General features: G+C 42.5%; 2 protein-coding genes across 3 annotated transcripts in view; one reads left to right on the top strand and one right to left on the bottom strand.

The window, feature by feature from the left end:
• Positions 1-550: 550 nt before the first annotated feature.
• On the top strand, positions 551-4,029 carry slc25a19 (solute carrier family 25 member 19). Its single transcript, XM_037791589.1, has 7 exons — positions 551-743; positions 1,585-1,745; positions 1,876-2,031; positions 2,110-2,280; positions 2,734-2,914; positions 3,014-3,144; positions 3,229-4,029. Exons 2-7 carry the CDS (start codon positions 1,614-1,616, stop codon positions 3,436-3,438), a joined length of 981 nt encoding a protein of 326 aa, XP_037647517.1. The 5' UTR covers positions 551-743; positions 1,585-1,613; the 3' UTR covers positions 3,439-4,029.
• Positions 4,030-4,971: 942 nt separating this feature from the next.
• The window catches only part of pitpnc1a (phosphatidylinositol transfer protein cytoplasmic 1a), a 47,638-nt gene continuing 33,273 nt past the window's right edge, over positions 4,972-19,336 (bottom strand). For both annotated transcript variants that reach the window (XM_037791586.1, XM_037791587.1), the window contains exons 3-9: positions 18,389-18,477; positions 16,299-16,306; positions 12,694-12,765; positions 11,158-11,253; positions 7,812-7,967; positions 7,179-7,242; positions 4,972-6,137 (exon numbers count right to left, since the gene is read on the bottom strand). In XM_037791586.1, coding sequence (XP_037647514.1) covers positions 5,827-6,137; positions 7,179-7,242; positions 7,812-7,967; positions 11,158-11,253; positions 12,694-12,765; positions 16,299-16,306; positions 18,389-18,477 — 796 coding nt within the window. In that variant the 3' untranslated portion in view covers positions 4,972-5,826. The remainder of the gene's footprint in view (positions 6,138-7,178; positions 7,243-7,811; positions 7,968-11,157; positions 11,254-12,693; positions 12,766-16,298; positions 16,307-18,388; positions 18,478-19,336) is intronic.

The raw sequence follows: 19,336 nt of genomic DNA, 5'->3' as shown, positions 1-19,336 counted from the left end.
CAATACACAGAATGTGAAAGGAACTAGTCTGGATTAGATTTGTTTAGATTAAGATATGTTTTTATTAAAAATTAATTATTGAAATTGATACTTTTATAAAAATATTTTAGACGTGGCGACAGAAACGGTATCTAATTCAAAAATGTTATTACATTTTTTTAAATAAATAATAATAAAACAAATAATTTGTAAATAAATTTAAACCAAAAAAGAAAAAATACATTAAATTAAAAATGTGATGAAATTATGGGAACTTACATAAAAAATGTAATTAATGATTTTTTTTTATTATATATTATATTTTATTATATTGTAGTCTTGACAATTTGATTTTGGATGGATATTGATACTTTTACAATATTTTAGGCTTGACGACAGTAACGGTATCTAAATTAAAAAATCTATATCTATATCTATAATCAAATTAATTATGTAAATCTCATCTGTCGAATAACTGGGATTGCTGTTATGCTTATGTTCATGGTGGTTATAGATGTATTAAAAGAAGGCGGTGGTTATGCTATTTCCGGCGTGTTGGTTGAAGTGAGGCAGGGATTCATCTTGTCGCGATATATTTCTGCTTGGGTGTAGTCTGCTCTATCTGACCCGGAAGTAATACCAGTCTGACAGTCTGCAGGAGGAACCAGCCTCTAGTTCCTTTAATGTTAATGCATGTTTTAGGGCGTGCCTGGGTCCAGTATTATAGATGTTTAGTTGTATTTATGCAGGACTTTGACTATCAGGTAAGTGTCTGTCTGTCTGTGTTACTGTTGCAACTTTATGTCTCTTTACAAAGTCAACAGCTGCTTTGTTGTTATTATTAGCTTAGCTTAGCTAGCCTCAAGGTCCCACTGCATGTCCTCTACATGCTGTCACTGTTACTCTACCTGCTGCTCACTGCCTGCTGCCAGTATCAATATTATATCTTATTATACTGTAGTCTTGACAATTTGTTTTTGGATGCATATTGATACTAATGAAGTTGTTTTTATTGTGTTAATGCACACAGCTGCTGGGTTTACAAGACACCACACATTAATACAAGCCAGATCCAGCATGCAGCTTTTAGATTCAAGATTCAAGATTCAAGATTCAAGCCCTTTATTGTCATTGTGTAGTACAACGAAATTAGATTGTGACAATCCCATAGGTGCTAATGAAAAGATAATACAATAAAAAAAGGAGATAGTGCAATATAAAAGATAACACAATATAAAATATAAAAATACAATATGTACAGTTTTGCCAGATTACAGTTTTGCCAGATTATTGCATAAAGTGTCTGTCAGATAATTATATGATTATTGCACAGAGTGATCAGCATGTTATTGCACATATCCGTAACAGTAGATTTACAGTATTTACATTGCAAAAGTTACCATAAGTTTACATATTCCAACAAACAAAAATCAAGTCAAACAAAGTTTTGAATAATTCACATTATCAGATTTTCATACCTTCAATATCTACAGCAAAATACATAACTAAACACATTTACTCAAGTTCATCAGTTTTGAGGTACCTGGACTTTACTAATGCTGAGCTAACATTACAAAACACAAATACTGTGACTTCTTTCTGCAGTGTTAACAGGAATCTGACAGTGTGGAGACATGGTGGGCTACGACCCCGGGGCTCAAGGTGTAGCCCTCGCCCCAGAGGAGGCAGCCCTGGCTGGGTCAGCTGCTGGGATGGTCACCCGGGCCCTCATCAGCCCCCTTGATGTGCTGAAAATCAGGTTTCAGGTAAGGATGTGTCAGTGTGCGGTGGTCAGGACTCACCACTGCAACCAGGCAGCCATGGAAAATAGTGTTATAGAAATTAAATGTCATTAATGCTTCCTGTATGTTTATCAGTATTTCTTTTTCCCCACAGCTGCAGATTGAGAGTGTGTCTTCACAGAGGCCCGAGGGGAAGTACCGGGGATTATTTCAGGCGTCCCGGTGCATTTATTCAGAGGAGGGACTCTCTGCTTTCTGGAAGGGCCATGTTCCTGCACAGCTCCTCTCTATCTGCTACGGGGCTGTCCAGGTAGATCCTGTAAACTTCAAAAAACTATCCTCTGTATTTACAAGAATTACTTACCAACTGTGTGTTTGTGTTTTGCAGTTTGCCAGTTTTGAGTTTCTGACGGAGGCGGTGCACAAGTCAACGCTGTACGACAGCCAGACGGCAGGAGTTCACTTCATGTGTGGTGGCTTGGCTGCCTGCTCTGCCACGGTGGTCTGCCAGCCTCTGGACACACTGCGGACACGCTTTGCAGCTCAAGGAGAAACCAAGGTAGGACTCGCCACTGCTGATGTACCGTAGTAGCTGTCAGAAAGTGCTGTTGATAGTGGTCAAGAATTTCTTACGTCAACTCGTAGTTTTTAATTTTTTTTGAATGGATTAAAGGAGTTGATTTTATTGGGAGAACTGTCAGCCCCTGTTCAGACAGAAATCCAAAACACTGAGAATTCAGCTTCCTCAAAACAGGCTCTAGAAAGTATTAAAAGGTCTTGAAGAGAGAACTGGATCCAGCGTTGGAGGCAGGGCCCCGTTCATTCCTATGAAAGTTGCTCAGTGGCGCATGAAGCCAAAATGGCTCGACTTCCGAGTGGAAAAGTACCCGGATCTTCCGGCGATCTACCGCATCCATTGCGAGGCCTATTGCAAAAAAAAAATGTATTTACTTCTGGGAAGAATTTAACTTTGTGACCCCTACCTTTAATTATGCTTCATGTGTTTTCTCAGGTATACAGGAACCTGCGTCATGCCGTGTCCACGATGTGGCGCTCGGAGGGCGTGCTGACATTTTACCGCGGCCTGACTCCAACACTTATAGCGGTGTTTCCTTACGCTGGGCTGCAGTTCTTCTTCTACAACGTCTTTAAGAAACTGACGGCTCCACCACCCAAAGCTGGAAACTCAGGAGGTCAGTTATTACACCACATTAAGCACACGCGTGAAGTATTCACAGCTTGAAGTATTCACAGCTTGAAGTTTTATTCCTTTTTTATGTCCTCCCTTCAAGGAAACCTGAGGAGCCTGGTCTGTGGCAGCGGAGCCGGAATGCTCAGCAAAACGATGACGTACCCGTTTGACCTTTTCAAGAAGAGGCTGCAGGTGGGGGGCTTTGAGGCAGCCAGAGCTCACTTTGGACAGGTAAGCTCTTCTACGACATGTTTCACATGTCTGGAGCACACGTTTTGGGTCTAATGTGTTATGTATTATGTTGCTCATGTGCAGGTGCGGAGTTATACAGGCCTGGTGGACTGCATGGTTCAAATAGCCAAAGAGGAGGGCGTCCGAGGCTTCTTCAAAGGCCTCTCACCCAGCCTCGTGAAGGCTGCGCTGTCGACCGGCTTCATCTTTTTTTGGTATGAAGTTTTCCTCAATGCCATGCGTAACCTCAAGGAGAGCCGGAGAACAAACAGCCTCACCAAAGAGGAAAGATAGTGAAGGGAAGAAAATGGCTCAATCACGCACATCAGAAATAGACTCCTGCCTACTTCTCTTCTTCTTCTTCTCCCTTAACTCATCTATCAGCTGGCTCCACGTTCGGTGGAGGTTTTTATTGTGTTTACATGGAAGGATGGGAAAACATAACCTCATTTTATTTGTTTCTGTGCTGTTATTACACCTTATGTTGTACAAGCATTGTATTTTGTTATGTATTAAATGTTTTAGGGGTTTCTAAAGGGGTATGGATGCTTGCTTTTAAAAGATAAACGTCATTGACTGAACTTTGCACATTATAAGCTCTGACTTGTATTCATAACTTTGCCATTGTTGACTCACATGTTCTTGATATGAAGTCGTTAAATTGGAAGAGGAATATTCAGCAAAGTTTGCTTTGATTGTTTGGTCATATGTGTTTAGACAAAAAACATGAACACTGTAATATTTATTTTTATTATGTGGTGTGATGGGAAAAAACAGCAGCTGCTGCCAAGAGTTTAGTGTTAGTTTGTCCTGCTAAGTCAAACTCTTTAAAGTGGCTGTCCAACACTTCAGGTCATTATTTTTCAAATAAAAGTTTTTTATAAAAATCTGAGTGGTCTGCGTGGTCCGTTGACAAATGAATGTTTGTGTTAGTGCTGTCGCCTCACAGCGAGAGGGTCGCAGGTTCAAAACCCGACTTGGGGCCCTTCTGTGTGGAGTTTGCATGTTCTCCTCGTGTTAGCATTGATTATTGACTCTAAATGTCCCGTAGGTGTGAATGTGAGCGTGAAAGGTTGTCTGTCTCTATGTGTCACCCCTGTGATTAAAAATCAGCGCAAGCATGTACATTTTTCAAGTTATTTTAAATGAAGTTTGGTATCGTCACATTCTCTAAATGAAAGCAAATTAAGAATCGAGGTCAGAGAAATAACTTTAATGTTAACTTTATACTGATCTAATGTAATTTGATTATAGCATTTATTCAATATCAGTATAATAAACAAGTTAAATAGGATCAAGAGTCTTCAAACTCGTCTTATGCCTTTAATACACATCTGAAAGTTTTCAGTGAATGTGTGAAAAATGTTTTATATGCGTCCCATGTAGGTATTAATGATAACCGCGTTATTTAAAAATCAAATATTGATATGTTAACAATACACATTATATTGTGCAAATAATGCAGTGCCTCTTAAAATCATGCTGTAGTATAGTTATGGTTACAGACTCTCTCTCCACCTCCCAACACTCATATTTGTAGTGTAATTAATTTGCCAAAAAAGAGACAAAACGCAAGTTATAGATGAATTTTTAATATATATATATATATATATTTTTTTTTATAGATATCGCGATACAGGTAATATCATAAATTCTTTTGGCCACAATTATCGCGTAGTGCAAATCTGATATCGTGACAGCCCTCGTCCCACGAACACTCTGCATATCTTAAATCTTAATAAATACTTTTGGCTTCTGAACTACTTTAAGTTATGAGTATATTTGCTTTGAGTGAATAAATGGTATTAACAAACACTCCTCACACAATTATGGATATAACAGGATTTAATTTAATTTGCTGAATACAAAACCCATCAACAGTATGACAAAAGAAATACAGTTGAAACATGCAAACCACATGAGCATGTAAAAACACAACATCAAGTGTGAGACTGAGATAACAAAGAGAACATTTAATATTTAAAAAGCAGCTTCTGCAGTTAAAATCATGCAATCACATAACACAGACAGAACTCGCTATAATAAACACGTAAAGAAGACTCTTTAAAATACACATTTCATAGCAGCATCATCACTGGATATGATAGATATTCTTTTGACATTTTACCGGTTAAATAATGTTCATACATTATATACAAGAATCACCGTACACCTGACTGTGAAATACTCAACTGATACAGTGGCCGACAGGAATCTGTCGTAAAAGTCCCGACCACATAAACAGATACGTCAAACCACCACAAGCTCCAGTTAACGACGCCAGAGACTCCGATGCTTAAAGCAGAAGAAACAAACTAATTCTGTACATGTGAAGATAATGTGCAGTGACTGAATCTCAACATATCTAAAACATTTTCAGGAATGTACGCTACACTCAGTCTGACTAATGCTGTCTGTCGGAAAGGAGTATGAGGAGCCTCCAGCTGCTTTTGTTAGACTCTTCAATGGGACACACTACGATACCTTTACACCTCGCAGGACGTTGTGGAGACCAGGCTGCCTGTCTGGACCTGGTGGCTTTAACTGTTAACACCGGCGAGAGTCTGCAGAAGGGGGCTGGGATCCGTCTCCTTCACTTCCACTGGCTGAGGGGGCATTGTGGGATGTGCTGGGCAGGCATCCTCTACTGATCCACGGGTTGACGGGCGGCGGCCTCCGCTCTCATTCTGGCTGCGGACTGGAGTTCCAGGAGAAAAAGCTGGGCAGCTTGAAGAGCGAATCCCTGCGGCCCGGATCCGGCAGGGTCAAGGTCTCCGGGGCGGACTTCTTCCTGGGGCGCTCCTTGGGCACGGACAGGAACTCGGGGGCCTCTGTGGAGAGGGGCGTGGTCGGGGCGCTGTTGGGGCCGCTGCGGGTGCTGGATGGCAGCGGGGTCTCTGAGATGGAGATGGCGGGGGGGAAGGTGCCGATCTTCAGGTTGGTGGCTTCCTGTGTGGCACGCTCGTACTCTCTGACCTCCTCCATGGTCATGTCTGTTGGGACGGATCACACACGTCAAAGAGTGACAGGAGCTTCATAATGCTACAGAAGCAGTGAAACAGTGTTTTATGATTAACATAGAAACAGTCAGTTGCTCAGGAAACTAAATGGACGTTGGCTATAGTTATACATAAAGGTACTACAGTATGTACCTTTCAGGAAATCCTTCGTATTAATGAAACCTGTGGCCGTTAACTGCAGTCAGCTTTCTGACATCCCTTCACGCTGTCCATTAATTCCTGACAATGGACACCTCGTCGGGCATTAACCCTTACATAATGTTCTGTAATGTTTCTTTATTTATCTGGACCATTGGCTCCATGATACTAACTAGCTTGCAGTTTGCAAATTACTTCATGAGATTAAGTTACAAAGCAACCAACAGCAGATCCGTGCCACATAGCTACGTTACACCAAACTGGATAACCTTAACTTAAGTACACAAGACAGTATTTTACTACGTTAGCTACACACTGTTGGCGCCGTAGGGAAGCTTAAAAGAGGCGAGGCGCTTGGGGGAGCGCGCATAAACGTCACGTTCTTTGGATTTTCCCGGTAAAACAGTCCCGAGTCCTTTACATAGAAATCAGTCCACAGGCTGTTATAGGCAACCGAGAAAGTCGAGGAAGGTCTCGGGTTTTAAGTTACGTTACAATGCGTTTACAGTTTGGCAATACAAAGTAAATAATACATGTAAATTGCTACATATAGTACCTTTAAACATCCATCCATCCATCCATCCATCCATCCATCATCTGTAACTGCTTATCCTATTCGGGGGGGACTAGAGGACACTGACTTTCGTTGACTTAACGGCCACAGGAGTCACTGTTAACAAGCAATTTCTGATTCTTACATAGAACCCTTTAAGTGAATTTACTCTCCACTGAATCCCTGCCTATACATCCATTTGTCTGTAGTGGCCATTAACAAAAAATGATCAGGGCTTTGCCACATTATCAGACTGTAATCTTGAGATGAGTCACATTAAACTGACCATGTTTCATGAGCGCTGTCATCTTTAACAAACTTACCAATCCACTCATCCACCCAGGCAAAGGCCTGCCTGTGTCCTAAAAGCAGGACATCTCGAATCACCTGAGCAGAATTAGAAAAAAAGAGAGGAGGAGGAGGAGGAGGAGGAAGCAGAGGAAGATCAAATAGGAAGAGAGGTAAAGAGGAACAGAGGGAGTTCAAGGAGAGAGGATGTGAATCAGAGTTAACTGAGGGTTTTTAAACAGTTTTAACTTCTAAATGTTTCCGTTCATCCTTGGAGAGATGTGATTAATATGAGTCACTCCCGGTGTTAGCATGTGAGTAATAGCTCCGTCGGTGTTAGTGTGTGTGTGTTTGTGTGCCTCGGGCAAGGAGAGCACAGGGACGGTTCACCCCAGAGACGGATGCTGTAGAGGGCTAAGAGAAACGGATTTGGGAAACAGGAGATATGAGGTGTGCAGCCGAAGTAAAGGGAGGTGGTGCGAGGCAATCTGTAGCATGTGAACAGGGCAGAGATACTGTAGAAGGTGGAAATGGAACATCTGATTTGGTTCAACTGGTGGGGAGTCACGTGTTCTCGGAGCAGAAAATGAAACGCCTCTAGCGCCGACACCGCTCTATGAGGGTCAAAAAGTTTGACTGAGAAAGGAAAGGCTATTTTTTCTCCTGACCTTGTGAACGAACTGCTCCACACGTGTCTGCAGGCCCCACACTTCAAACTTCACTGTGACCAGTTTGTAGGAGCACATGATGGGCTCTTGGCTGTTGATCCATCCTTCCTGCAGGAGGCCTCGGTCAGTCTTCTTCGACGCAAAATACCGCAGGTCCTGCAAGGCAGAGAGAGACCAGATTAGAGCAATCATAAATTCTTCTTATTTCTCTTAAAATCTGCAAAACGGGAAAACCAAAAATCCTCTTGAAGGATCGGTTAACTGTTTTTCAACCTATACCTTATTACAATGTTGTTCCCATTGACATGACAGCTCCCCAAAAGTGAAGTCAAAACATCTGGATCGCCCCCTGGTGGCTGGCTGCAGTATATGTCATAAACCCCGCCCCCCCCTCCATGTTAGTGGATGGGACATGAGCCAAAATATAAAGTCAAAGGACGTCAAATAAGCTGGTTTCTGTCATTTTAGGTAGCTCTTATCACGCTGATGTTTGTTCAAGTGTTGGTGTTTGGTTTTAATTAGTTATTCGATGCTATAAAAAGGGGGTCAGACGTCATGATTGATAGCTGCGAGTCTCTCTCGCTGACAAGCTACGGCTGTGCTCTGCTCGCGATTGGTTCGGGCGGTTGTGTGGGCGGGACCTCGATACCGCGGCTCCAGGCCCCGGACTCTGGCTCCAAATAACGTCAAAATCTCAAGATGCAGCTCCCGTATCCAGGATATTTTGGCTTCACTTCTGTACAGTAAGAGTAAGAGACACGTCATGCATGTATATATACAAAAAAAAATTATCTTAAAGGATAGGTTAACAGTTTTTCAACCCATACCTTCCCATCATTTATCTCTCTCAAACACAACACTTCCTCCTCGCTGCCTATAGGACAGGATCACCTGCATTCCTTACGAGCCTCATGCAGAGCCAGGCTGCATGGTGGGAGTCCCCTAATCACAAGCTTTAAGTGCATTAATCACTGCTCCCTATAGACTAATTAAGCTGTAGTGTTCATTTGTCTTAGGGTCATGTGTCTGACTGTGTGTGTGTGTGTGTGTGTGTGTGTGTGTGTGTGTGTGTCTGACTGTGGGGGTGTGTGTGTGTGCGGGGGTGATACACCACTCTCTCCATTCCTGCTGGGAAAACACTCGCAGTGGAGGCCTGTTGCATTTGTCCGTGCATAAAATGTGTCATAAAGTTTATTGGCAGACAAAGAAGGAAAATATGAGAAATAATAATGAGTGTCGTTTTTAAAATGTTTGGTAACACTTCATTTTACAGGTCCGCAAATTTCATGGCAATTAGGTGATAATTAGCAAGTAAACTATTTGAAATTTCTTTAGAATTACTGACAAATTACCCCAATATTTACCTCAAAATTAACCGAAACACCTTGAGTTGAGAAAAATTCAACTCAGAGCAGAAAAGCGTCCGATGTCATTAACGTTTTTTCTCATTGTGCTGACTCTTGCTGGATACCTGGAGCTTTATGAGTTTACCAACCGTATAGTCACCATGATCTGAGCAGAAAACAGCAGGAGGCAAATCAGTGCGGCCTCTTGAGATTTTGGGTAAGTTGTTTTCAATTAATCTAAGCTGTACTATTAACTCTTAGGCAGCGTACAGTTCATGGTTTGTGTTATGCTTGTGTTAGGACTCATTAGGTTGTTGCTTAGCAACAACAACACAAAAAAAGATGCAGCAAACTGCAAAAACGTTCTGTCTGATCGGGCACTTTGAGCTGTGTTTGGTGTATGAAAGCTGCTATATAAATACAGTTTCTTCTTCTTATTATTTATTTTATGGAGCCCGAGTGTGAGACAAGTATGTCTGTGACCATTGTGTTTTATTTGAATAAGAAAACTCTGTGGTGAAGTCTGCGTCCAGCACGTAAAGCAAAAAAACACAAAGCAAAACACCTGCTGTTAGAGCACAGATGCTTTTGACTTCATTCATGTGTGAAACTGGTCTCCGTGGTGCATCGTCAGGTGTGACTCCAAAACCCATCTGTCTCTAAAACCAAATGATATTTACATCGACCATGTGACATCCACTTTTAGCTCGCTCGCTATTTTTAGCTGTGAGAGGATAAAAGCAGAAGAAGCCTGGTGGGAGGTGTGTTTGTGTGTGTGTGTGTGTGTGTGTGTGTGTGGAAGTGTCAATAATAAAACACCACAGCAGTGACATCAGGACCCCTCTTGGTTATTAATAGCTCAGCTTTTTATGACCATCACACCCTGATAGACGGGCACACACACACACACACACACACATACAAATGTCAGATCACCACAGCTAATGTCCATCACCTTCCGCTCACATAAACATGCATAAACTCTGAGGAGGCAGACGGCCAGCTGGTGGTCAGAAAGAGGAGCCGGCGCTGCTCCAGAAAGATAACGCTCTATTCTGTTTATCTGCTCACACGGCGTCCCTTCTCCTCATTTCTCATTTGTTGACTTCTCTGCTTCGCTGTTGTTCATCTCCATACTCGCTCCTCCAGTCTCTCCTTTTCATCCTCTCTCTCTCTGCCACGTATTCATCCGCTCTGTGCTCCTCTTCACTTTACACCAGGGGTCTCCAACCTTTTTTTCCTCTGAGAGCTAATTTGACAGAATGAAAGTGGCCGAGAGCTTCACACACATAGCGCCACCGAGTTGTACAGCAGACATCATTTCTGTCTTACTTTCATAGTCCTTCAATAACACTACAGCCACCGCAGTCATCGCCTCTATTACAATACCGCCAAAGGTGAAGGGCTTTTTGTTTCGTCAGGATGAGCGCCACTAAACGAAGCCTCTGCTGCAGCGTTGGCCTTCTTCGTCAGTTTGGTAAACAGAGACTGTTGTCTGTTAAGCATTGTTTTCAGCTCCTTTACCTTCTCTGTTCGTAAACTGTTACCAAGTCCCGTGAAAAGTTGCCGTGGACTTTGGTGAAGTGGCGCTCGACGTTACATCTTTTACCATCTGAAACGCTCGCACCGCAAATGAGACACACACATTTGTCATCACCCATTCCTTTTTATTGGCCTGGCTAGTTCCTGCGGTCATTGTCAAATCTGGTGTACGCTTGCTGGTCTGCTAACATCGCCTAATGTTACTGTGGTCGCTGATGTCATGAAATTTGAAAGCAGCGCAACTCGTTTAATTGTCGGACGATTGGCAAATTATCATTTTGTGTCACATTTTCTGTGAATTTGATTGGATGGATAGAAATTTAAACTGGTTTACAATGTGACTTATCAAATTTATGTCAATACTCTTGTAACCTTTAGTGAGCCACTCAGACACAGGTAGCGAGCTACTGGTAGCTCAAACATGAATATGTGTATCCTGAGGTCTTGACTACGCTCACCTCTGACTCCTTGTAGTGGCGCTCGGGGATCTCATCATAGACGATGTCCATGGAGCACACCTCGGTTTCCTCTTCTCTGGGCTCGCCGCCGAAGATCTGAGGAACAGGGAACAGTTTGACGTGTGTTAGGTGGACGGATAAATCAATAATGACGGGGTTGACAAATGCTGTTGGATGATGTTGCTCTGATTTCCCCTGTCACTTGGTGCGGTTGTGACGGGGCAGCTTCAAATACAGAAAATAAATTATTGTACAGGAAAGCAGAGGTTCAAAGGGGTTATTAAGGGGGTTTGGCTGTAACATCATATCCTGTTGGTCTTAAAAGTACAAAGCACAGGTGTCCTTCCTTCTTGCTTTACTCTCAGACAATACAGTAAACAAACTGTGAGGATGAATGTGACTCACTCCGTGTGGTCACTGATTTCTTCCTGTGTCTGACTCACACATGAACAGCAAAGCAATGTCGGCCGGTTATCCGCTCCTTTCACAACTACTTCACCGCTCCTGCGTCACAGAGATACTTTCTACACTAACTGTTATACAGGTGTAGCGGGTGTAAGGGCAGCGAGAGGGATGAAATAGTTATTAAAAGAGACGAGGGAGAATAATGGAAAACAGAAAGACGGTAAAAAATGGTGAAGGCGGTGGAGTGAAAACTTTAGAGCAGAAGGAGCAAACACACACTTCTAAAACACCTCCTCTTGTTACGATCAGTTTCAAATGTGAAATTGGGACCGTCTGCGAAACCATCATACTGGGTTTGCATCTCCCACGAGCCGCCACTAAGTGGAGCTGCGGCCTTTTGTTTTCCACTACAGCGAGGCAGTATTGTGTAACCTTCAGACTGCCACCAAAGTCTGAAGTGGTACTGAGGGAAAGACAACATGTTTTTTTGCTTCAATATTTGTTACTTGATTTATTTCTAAGTGTTTGTGTGCTTTGGCAATAATGTTTTAAAATTTTCAGGCCAAGAAACGTTCATTATATCGATCTGAACTGATTCATTTCTGTGACTTTTAGTTGTTGATTGTGATGTTTAGCTACAGAATCAGGGCAATTGTTTATGATTTCTTTACGTTTTTGAGATTGATGTTCTGCAAGAACTGCACCTAATTGCCGTAACTTCATCATTTAGTCACATGAATGTTACCGAAAGACTTGATCACACTGTGGAGAAACTACCTACAGGATTGAGAACATAGCAGAATGAGTGCTAACCCTAACCCTAACCCAAAATATGAGCAAAATCTCACAGAACTAAAGGATGGCATAACGGTGCGGTCACCATCTGACAAAGAGAATTCGCCAGTTCTGATTGGGAGGCTTTGAAGCAAGAAGATCGGGTGAAAATGTGGGAAGACAAAAAAAAAGAAAATTAGACTTTTGTGCTACAGGGGACTGGCAAAGATACAAGAGAGGAGATTCTGCGAAACACTTGTTGAAAAGCCATGCTGAGATCCCTTTTTATCTTTGTCAGATGATCTACCCACACAACACACACGCTCCCAACCGCACGACACTCTCAGCTCTACTTACATTATCGTTGCTCCCTTTGTTGTCCTCGTATTTGGTCTCTATGTGGATGGAAAACTTGGGCAGGAAGGAGCACTGGAGGGGACAGAAAAGACATTTGTCTTAACGGCGGTCACGTTGTCAGGTTGATAATTACATAGCTGAGGTTTGGACCACATTTCATCACACAGGTAGAAAGAAAGGAATGAGATGTGAGACTGAATGTGTGCCTCTAACGTCTGTGTTTTACGGCCCAAACCAGATGAGCAATAATGATTATTCTCTCACTGTGTAGATTTACTGCACCGCTCCGTTTCTTCGTGAGCACTACACACACACACACACACACACACACACTTTACTGCCTCTGGCCATATTGACTGCCGTTCATCAGCTCTTAAACACATCACTCTGATTAGATTAAAGCTTAACACTTCCAATTATTATAAAACCAAGGAATGGTGGAATGCTGGTTACATAAACTGTTGGATGTACAAGACGCTGTGTGTGTTTGTGACCGTGTGTTTATGACAGCAGGAGGGACGAGGACAGAATGAGCTATAGGGCTCGATGCTGGGAGCTCAGGGTGAATGCAAAGGTGTGTGTTTAGTGGCAGTGTGGCTGCTCTAACCTGTTAACACGAATAAAAAACAACAGGTAACGCAGCCGCCACGCGCTGATGACGTTCCCAGTGTGGACGAGGCTTTAGAAGGAGGCGATAGAAATGTGTGTGTGTGTGTGAGAGACTGAAGGATAAACCTTCATTCTGGGGAAGATGAAGTCATGACATGCAGACTACCTATTTTGAATAACAAAGTCAACGCCACTACCAATCATTATCCTCGTCTTTTGTATCATCACCGCCCACCTTGGGCTAATCATAACAAAACCTTCCCAAGCATAATCAGTCCCACGAGGCAGCGTGACTACACAAGCACCATCAACGCAGACCATAAATACTTGTTTAACTTACAAGTGGACCTCCGTTTTGTTCGAGGCTCTTATCGTAATCACGATGATTGCTGATTTGGAGAATACTGTGAGCATATTTTTCCAGGAAAGGCTACTCATTCACGTCAACGTCGGCAATGACCTTCCTCAAACATCCAGATGTTCCACGTATCTGTGCAGTCTCAGGGGGAAAAGGCCGGCCTGCTGCTGATTTTATTCGTTCCTCATTGATGTTTCCTTGCTGCCTTAGACATAAGGTGGACAGGCTAATGTCCCAGAGCAAATCATTAGACAGTAAATTAACCAGTTATACTGAGCTGAGAGCTTTGGGGGGGGTGTCGGTGCAGAAGGGATGCAGGTGTTGCACCAAACAATCGGTGAAAAACGATCTGGGCCCGTAGCTCTTACAAGTCAATTTTACATTTCAACCTTATGGTCCGGAGCTCTAGAGTAGTAAATATACCTAAACACCTTGATTTCAGATACAAGAGGCTGAAATGAGTTTCCTTTACAAGGTGTTTTTGTTTACCCTTAAGACTTAGTGAGGAGCTCATCTATCCAGAAGGAGCTCAGAGGTCAACTGGTGCTCCTTTGTATTAAAAAACTCCACCAGGATTCTGATCAGGATTCATCCTGGACGCCTCCCTGTTATTGAGTTATTCCAGGCATATATCCAACTGGGAGGTGACCCCAGGGCAGACCCACAACACACTGGAGGGATGACATACAGATATAACACTTGGCCTGGGAGCACATCGAGATTCCCAAGGAAACGCTGGAGGATGATGAACATCTACCTTGCTTAGCCTGCTGCCACCAGGATTCTGACTGGGATAAGTTGAGGCTCATTATTACTGTCTCTTGGGAACCCTTTTTAATTGGCTGTACACAATTATGCACAACACAAACTAATCATGAAGTCAAAAGGAGAAAAATGCAAAGTCAGGAACAAATAAATAGAATTCCAGCGTCACAGTTGTGTGTCTCCGCCAACCAGTCACGTTACAGTTTACATCCATGTCCGTCCAAAATGTCATTGTGTGAAATTGTCATAATTAACATATGAAGTCTTGAGTTATGGACCAAAACGTGTTTTTGTGAGGTCAGAGTGACCTTGACCTCTGACCACCAAAATCTAATCAGTTCATCCTTGAGTCCAGGTGGACGTTTGTTGTGCCAGATGAGATACTGTCTCCTCTAGGCGTTCCTGAGATATTGCTTTCACGAGAATGGGACGGACGCAGCGAGCAACTCTGGGGTCTGAAAAGTGAAGCCAATGCTGAAATGTCTTAAACTTGCATTCTTATACTTGCAAGACGGGCTTCACTAAATATAACTTTGCCGTTTTGGTGCTTCCGTGTAGTTTGTGTTGGAACGGCGTAGCCACACGCGAGCGTGCATGGGACACCGACCCGAAGAAGAATAGTAGTGCAGGATGAGCCTGTTATTTGACATGCACGGTGAATACTGTATGACCAGGCCAAGCGGCAACCTCCTGAAGCCAATGAGGAAGTACCTTGAACTTGCATTCTTTCTAACATCCAGCAGGGGGCGACTCCTCTGGTTGCTAAAAGAAGTCTGATTGTATAGAAGTCTATGAGAAGATGAGCCTTATTCTCACTTGATTTATTACCTCAGTAAACATTGTAAACATGAGTTTATGGTCTCAATCGCTAGTTTCAAGTCTTCTTCAATACAGCATGATGTTCATTTAGTAAATTATGGTCCCATTTAGAGTCAAATAGACCATAAAGCAGGGGATGCTTTAGGGCGTGGCTACCTTGTGATTGACAGGTCGCTACCACGGCGTTGTCCGGTCTGGGAGTGGTCACTGTTTTTGTCTTTAACCCTTTCAAAGTATTTTCTCTTCATGAAAGTTAATATTAACATTTTGGTCGCCTAAAAATGTCTTATTGAGCGTTCGGTTGTGCTTAGCTCCACCCTCTTGTGTAATTTCTAAAAAACAATATGACGACGGCCAAAAACGTGAGATGATGGCTCAGGCCACAAACCAACGGGTGATGTCACGGTGACTACGTCCACTTCTTATATACTATCTATGGACGGATGTAAGGTCACAGTGACCTTGACCTTTGAGTACCAAAATCTAATAATGTCATCCTTGAGTCAAAGTGGACTTCTCTGCCAAATCTGAAGAAGGTGTTTCTGAGGTATCGCTCTTCATGAGAATGGGTCGGACGGACGTACAACCCAAAAAACATGATGCCTCCGGCCATGGCTTTCACCGGCGCAGAGGCGTAAAAAAACATTCTATTTGTATTTAAATGAGTTTCCAGATCACACTCGGGTTTTTGACAGATGTGAAATTACACGTTTCAAAGACGGGATAGTTGTAGTTAAATGTCACAGCACGGAAAATGCTCAAATCTGAGACGAGATGTTGTTACTGTTTGGATTAGACTTCATTTGCTGTGAGCAGCAATCTGATGAATGAAGGTCAGAATAATGTCACAAAACAATGTCTCTCCCTCTCTATGTCATAAAGTCTGGATCTTCACACACATTTGCCATCCCGTGCCAGCGGCATTCAGGAAGTGTAGCTTCTCTCACCTTTAAACCTCTCCACCACAAAGATTTACATGTCCGCTCTTGGATCAAAGTGTTTTTTTGTATGTGTGATTTTTGTGCGTGGGTGCAGACACATTGAGAGTACTCACCGTGTACTCTGACCATATTCCCAGCAGAGGCCATTCGTGTAATGGGCAGAAATGGGAGGTGTGTGATGGGGGCAGACAGGTAGAAGAGAACAAAGAAATGAAACAGTACGAGAGATAAGAGAAAACAATTTAGTTCAAAATGGAAAAAAAGGAACATTAAGTCTCAGCAATAGCATTTTTGTCCCAGCGATAGCACATGACTTGTTAAGACACAGTCTCATAAACAAAAGTATTAGTCACATGGATTTGTCACATGGACACACTGTACGTACAGGAGAGCTGCAGTGCTCCCACTTACTGAAGGTTCAACATAACCCTGCAGACTGATGGTAGTTTATTAGAGTTTGTCAGTATTTTTGTGGCATTTAAAGCAGTTCTGCTTCTGCTAGAAGTGTGTTTTCAAAGGTGTTTTGACAGTCTGTAATGATAACACTTTAAATGAATTACAGGAATCCTTCCAAACAACATATTCAGGATGATTTCAAAAACAGCTGTCTGGCACATTCACAAAAAACTGACTCAATCTTTGTGTCAAGTTTGTTGTGGAACCTTCAAACCTGATAGATATTGCATCCTGGCATTGCCAGATGATACAAAAAAAAACACCACTTGAAGTGTCAGGTGGATTCAGTGTGCCACAATAACACGTGACGTTATAATATCCTTTTGAAAAGCTGCTAATAACGGGAGCATTCATATCTTATGTAACACAAAGTTTTGACACTGAGGAAAACTAAAATGCACATCTTCATGTGCGTTTCATATCATACTCAAGTTGCTGCTTTACTTTACTTTTAGCAGCAGCAAAACAGTGATGCAAATTATTGAGAAAATAGTCAAAACACGTTCCACTGTCAGACACAAACTACAATCAAAAAGCATATTGTGTTCCTGTTTAGCCTCACTGTTTATCTTCCAGTTAAACCTGCCCGTTCTCTCCCCATCATTTCCACCGTCCCTCTTGACCTCCGTCTCTCCATCTCTCCCTCCACTCTGCTCATTGTGGATTGTGTTGGACAGAATATTGCTTCCACATCCCTTCACCCTCCCAATGATCCCATATAACGGCAGCCAGCAGGTGAACAGAGCCATGTTTTGTAGAGGGCTGCAGAAAATGGGAGTTTGTGTGTATGCACATTGTTCTAGTAAAAAATCTGCAGAAAGCCATGCTGTTACAGAGCGGGGAAGTCTTTATTTAAAGGGACAGTGGTTGTCTAGTTTTTTAAACCAATGCTAATATTTGTTACATAATATAATTAGGGCTGTCAATTAATTAAAATAGTTAATCGTGATTAATCGCACATTTTTTATCTGTTCAAAATGTGCCTTAAAGGGAGATTTATCAAGTATTTAATACTCTTATCAACATGGGAGTGGGCAGATATGCTGCTTTATGCAAATGTATGTATATATTTATTATTGATAATCAATTAACAACACAAAACAATGACAGATATTGTCCAGAAACCCTCACAGGTACTGCATTTAGTATAAAAAATAAATCATAACATGGCAAACTGCAGCCCAACAGGCAACAACAGCTGTCAGTGTGTCAGTGTGCTGACTTGACTATGACTTGCCCCAAACATGTGATTATCATAAAGTGGGCATGTCTGTAAAGGGGAGACCCGTGGGTACCCATAGAACGCATTTTCATTCACATATCTGGAGGTCAGAGGTCAAGGGACCCCTTTGAAAATGGCCATGCCAGTTTTTCCTCGCCAAAATTTAGCGTACGTTTGGAACGTTATTTAGCCTCCTTCTTGACAAGCTAGTATGACATGATGGTACCAATGGATCCATTAGGTTTTCTAGTTTGATGCCAGTATCTTCACTCAACCTACAACCTCAAAATCGCAAGTTGCATTAATGCGTAAACTAGTGGCATTAAATTAAGTTGCTTTAACGTGTTATTATATCGTTAACTTTCACGGCCCTAGTTTAAACCAATGCTAATATGTGTTACATAATATAATGTTCTGTAGGTAATGATAACAGGACAAAAGTGCATGTAAACACATGCTATTTCATGGATGTGTATACTTTCTGATTGTAGATAAAAGCACAAGGATGTGTGATTAAAGTGTCACCTGTGATGGTGTACGGGTAATAGTTCCAAGCCTTCTCTGTGACGTAGAATATTTTCGGGACCACTGCTCTGGCCCAGCTGGGCAGCTTGCTGAAACACAGAAAGAAGAGGATGGATTGTAAACTGAAGGATAAAGACAGTTAGAGGGCTGGTGAGATAAACAGTTTGTGTGCTGCACAGTTAAAGTAGTCCCCTCTCTTAAAGTTGCTCCACTCTTTTCCTTGACCCCATCGCCCAGAAAAAGCAATGACAAGCATCCAGCTGTGCGGAGCCATAATGGAGGCCATGCAAGGCAGCCATGACGGCCCCTGGGGGAAGTTGATTACACTGATTACGCGCTCCACCCTGCAGCGGAGTTTCACCGAGATAGATACGGAGAGGGACGTGGAGGGCGGAAAGTACAGAGAACCAGCTATTACTCAGCACAAATTGATTCTGAATGCAGACAGTCGCAGCCAAGTAGCCGAGCATTTTATTGGGCTTCCAATCAAAATGCAAACGATTACAGAGGAAGAGGAACAACAGGGGCCGAACTTTGCTTAGCTGGAGGGAGATTGCTAAGCCAAAGATTTGAGAAATGCATGAATGCACGGGTGGAAAAAAACTCTTTTTGAAACTTTTACTTTTAACAATGGAACAGTAAATCCTGATTATCAAGAGGGAATAAGAGAGTGCAGTCTTATTATTACTGAGTCCCATCAGAAACTTCACTGCAGCCACCAACAAAGCAAGTGGCACCATAATTGGACACACATTACGCTGTATCAAATCCTCTTTTACACCAGCCATTGATTATTTTAAGTCACATATTATCGCCCTCTCCCCTTCTCATTCTGTGTCCGGCCGCCGTAATTGAATGTGGAGATTATGCCGAGAGTCTGTACGGACCGCTGGGACGAGACGGACGGTTCCCTCCGGTCTCTCTCTCCAATGGACTGTCAAACAGCCA

Source organism: Sebastes umbrosus, chromosome 14 (assembly GCF_015220745.1).
Source record: "Sebastes umbrosus isolate fSebUmb1 chromosome 14, fSebUmb1.pri, whole genome shotgun sequence".
NCBI classification, from domain to species: Eukaryota; Metazoa; Chordata; class Actinopteri; order Perciformes; family Sebastidae; genus Sebastes; species Sebastes umbrosus.
Note: the sequence above shows the minus strand (reverse complement) of the source record. Positions and strands in the feature narration are given on the sequence as shown.